This window comes from Rhineura floridana, chromosome 11, assembly GCF_030035675.1.
Source record: "Rhineura floridana isolate rRhiFlo1 chromosome 11, rRhiFlo1.hap2, whole genome shotgun sequence".
Lineage (NCBI taxonomy): Eukaryota > Metazoa > Chordata > Lepidosauria > Squamata > Rhineuridae > Rhineura > Rhineura floridana.
Window position 1 is genome coordinate 37,765,635 of NC_084490.1, and position 4,079 is coordinate 37,769,713.

Sequence of the window (4,079 nt, forward strand, 5' to 3'; positions counted from 1 at the left end):
TTGAGTTCCAAACAATAGATTTTATTTCTAAAGTCCATAGACTCCAAGTCTTGTTCCTGTTCCACGTTTGTTCCAATCTCCGGGATCTCCTCTCTCACAGGGACCCCTGTTCCAGTCTCCAGGGTCTCCTCTCTCACAGGGACCCCTGTTCCAGTCTCCAGGGTCTCCTCTCTCACAAGAACCCCTATGTCTTTGATCTCCTGTGTCTCCAAACAATAAATTTTGTTTCTAAAGTCCATAGACTCCAAATCTTTTTCCTGTTCCACGTTTGTTCCAATCTCCGGGGTCTCCTCTCTCACAGGGACCCCTTCCAGGGTCACCTCTCTCACAGGGACCCCTATATCTTTAATCTCCTGCTTCATTTTACTCAATTCAATTTTCAGCTCCTTACAACCCTGTCGCAGGTTTTGTTTCGTTATCTCAATCTCATCCATTATTTTCTGAAACATAGTTATTTCCAGCTTCTCAGCCACTTTCTTAATTGCCATTTTAAAAGAAAAATATAGGAAAACCACTTCTTATTTCAGCAACAATTGGGTTAATACTCCAAACTTGGTGACATCACAGTATAAACAGAGCAGACAGCCTTATCTCTCCATGTTTAAGTAAACAAAATGCAGTTCCCAGGATCGAAACAATTAATGGCGGTCGTCAGAAAACAGATTCGTCAAAATAAAATAGACCAAAAAGAGAGTAGTCTCAGGCAATATAATATTCTTCAAAATAAAAATCTGGAATAGAAATCCCTCTTCAGTGTATATCTTTAGAATGCAAATCCAGGACAGCTTTTTGCAACAAAAACAGAGATAAGCTATTACTTAGTGAGTAGCAGAGAGAAGTTATGGCTCCCCAGTGAGATGTCAAAAACCGATCAATCTGGCAAATCTCTTTTAAACAGCAACAATTTAAGTCAAGTAAAAGAAAAATATAGAAAGAAGGGTGCTTGCCTGTTAGTGCGTTCTCTCTTAGAAGATAAGATGAACGTTCGCTTTTCCAGATAGAGCTTGTTGTTAAAAATCCGTCCCACCTTCGTCGGCTGGACCTCGTCCCATAAATTAATGAGATCTGGTCGTCCCAACAAAAATAGGCTTTGAGGTTAATCTCTTCGTTTCTCCCTACCCGGGAGAAGTTTAATCAGTCAAAAAAAAGAAAAAATCTGACTGATATATCTGAATAAGCTTCTTTTGAGGCAGGAGCCCGTCTCAAAAGCAGGCACAGGCTAAGTCACCCTTCCCGGAAGTCGTTTTGTGCTCAGGATTTAAGGCCAAACAAGTCATAAATCTGGAGACTGCTGATCTAGCTAAAGTGACCCATGCATTGGTCACTTCTCGACTTGATTATTGTAATTCTCTTTATTCTGGGCTTCCCCAAAGAACACTGCAACAGCTTAAATTGGTGCAAAGAGTAGCGGCTCTAAAGTTAACAGGAGCAAATTGGCAAGCACACACCACACCGCTCCTTCAACAACTTCATTGGTTGCCTGTTTTCTATCGAATACATTTTAAAATACTAACTTTAACTTTTAAAGCGCTACATGGTTTGGGCCCCTCCTATTTATCTAATCGAATCTCTTTGTATGAACCCCCTCGGCTCTTGAGATCTGCTTTAGATCCGGCCCTTACCATCCCTCCTTTTTCCCGGATTCACCTGTCCAATGTTAGAAATAAGACATTTTCTGTAATTGCCCCTACTTTATGGAACAATCTACCGCAAGAAATACGTCTGTCTTCTTCCCTCTTAATTTTTCATCGGCAGCTTAAAACTTTTTTATTCTCTTTAGCTTTTAATTTGTGAGATACTGTTTTACTTTGTGTTTATAACTGTTCTGTTATGCCGCTCTGAATTTCTTTGGAAAGAGAACGGGATAGAAATTTTTTAAATAAATAAATAAATAAATTCATGAAAGACTATTTGTATGTGTAACAATGTTATCTGGCAGATTTGGTAGATTGCAGCATAGCAAGGCAGGTGGTGGTAGAGGAGGAATTTGTTCCCCTTACCAGGGCATTCATAGACATATACACAATTTCCTAGTCCCTGCTTTTTATGTGAATGTGTGGCAGATGTTAATAAATATACATGGCTGCCCTGGCCCCTCTAATTTGATCCATACCACATGGCAATAACCTCACACTTTTATTTTTTGTATAATTTCCATAGCCTTTCAAAAGTATATTAATTTTTTTTAAAAATGTGAACAATCAAACATTAGCCCTAATTGTTACAATGTTTATGAAGCTTAATTTACAATACTGGAAATGCAAAACAACAAGAACAACAAAACAACAATGTAATTCGCCATTACCAAAAAGGAAAACCAATAGAAATGTATTTTGGGAATCACAAGAGTGTAAGAATGGAAACAAAATTGGCATCTAAATAAAGAAGCTTATTAGGCTACAGATTCACTGTCTTTCAATAATGCAAAATTTAGTGATGAATTTTCTGAAAGCCTCCTTGACCTCCCTGTTTCTCAGGCTGTAGATCAGGGGATTGAGCAAAGGTGTCAGGACTGTATGGAAGAGAGAGAAGACTTTGTTGAGGTCTCGCAGTGCGTCTGTTTTTGGCAACAGGTAGACAATCATGATTGTGCCGTAGAATATGGACACTATGGTGAGGTGTGAGGAGCAAGTCGAGAAGGCCTTCTGCCTGCCACTGATGGATGGGATTCTCACAATGGTAGATATGATATAGACATAAGATACCAAGGTCAACAAGAAGGGAGGCAAGCAACATGCACCAGCCATAAAGGCTGTTAAAATTTCAACTATGTGTGTGTCACTGCATGAGAGCTTTAATATCGGATTGAAATCACAAAAGAAGTGGTTGATTTCACTGTGGCCACAGAACTTTAACTTTTGTATAGAATATATAGTTATGTTAACAGCCAAGGAACCACTGATCCAAGATCCAGCTATTAGCTGGAGGCAAACTCTGCCATTCATAAGTACAGTGTAGAGCAGGGGCTTACATATCGCCACATACCTATCATAAGCCATTGCTGCTAGGAGATAACATTCAGAAGCTACCAAAAAGCCAAAGAAGTAATATTGTATTATGCAGTCAGTTACAGAAATAGTTCTTCGGCCCCCATTGAAGAGACTGGCCAGCATCATTGGAAGGATATTGGAACTATAGCAGGTCTCCAGGCAGGACAAGTTGCCCAGGAAGAAGTACATGGGAGTGTGAAGGCGGTGATCAACCACAACCAGCACAAAAATGAGGATATTCCCAATCATGGTCACAATGTAGATCACCAAGAAGAGCAGGAAAAGAAGAATCTGCCAATCTCCCAGATCTCCAAATCCCAGCAGGAGGAATTCAGTGATGACTGTTTGATTTTCCATTTCTCCTTTTGCCAGTGTGTTAGCTTCGCATTTGTGAAGATTATATAGACTCTGCTTTAGATGGGTGGAAAGGATTTATGCAGCTCTTTTCTTTTGCTCCCATAGGATTTGGTTGGTCACAGCTATGTAGCAGGTACAATACAAGAGAGAGGTAGACAGTGGAGAAAGGTTTCTTGTACCACTTCCCAAGTTATAAATCACAGCTGAACAACAACAGAGTGCTCAATCAACTCGGTTTGCTCTCCATCCCTTTATATATAGAACCTATGCTGACCGACATGTACACTATCATTACAATTGCCTCTGCTTTTTCTTCTGATTTAATGGTATCAAACACTAGGAGTGGATGAATCTGTCACTTTTGGCTGCTGTCAGACTCTAATTTTTCCAAACTTAAATCCAGTTCTCCCCATTTCCACATCACTTTGTGATTTTTAAAACACCTGCATGAAAATGTGTACACATTTCATCAATATACTCATTCTCACACAAACTTTTGTTTAATTGGTGTATTTTTCCAAGCAATTTTGTCTAATATAATGTGGTTTTGTACATTATTTTCATTAATATAAGCTTTTTCAGAGCCAGTGTGATACAGTAGTTAGAGTGTTGGACTAGGATCTAAGAACCACAGTTCAAATCACCACTCAGCCATGAAGCTCACTCAGTGACCTTGGCCCAGTCACTATCTCACAGCTGAGCCTCACATAAAATGCAGATGAAATGGGGAGG

General features: G+C 39.6%; 1 protein-coding gene across 1 annotated transcript; it reads right to left on the reverse strand.

Annotated features, from left to right (window-relative positions):
* Positions 1-2,405: 2,405 nt before the first annotated feature.
* Positions 2,406-3,356, reverse strand: LOC133368012 (olfactory receptor 5G9-like). The gene has a single exon (XM_061592095.1). The coding sequence runs from the start codon at positions 3,345-3,347 to the stop codon at positions 2,406-2,408; it is 942 nt and encodes a 313-aa protein (XP_061448079.1). The 5' UTR covers positions 3,348-3,356.
* Positions 3,357-4,079: the final 723 nt, after the last annotated feature.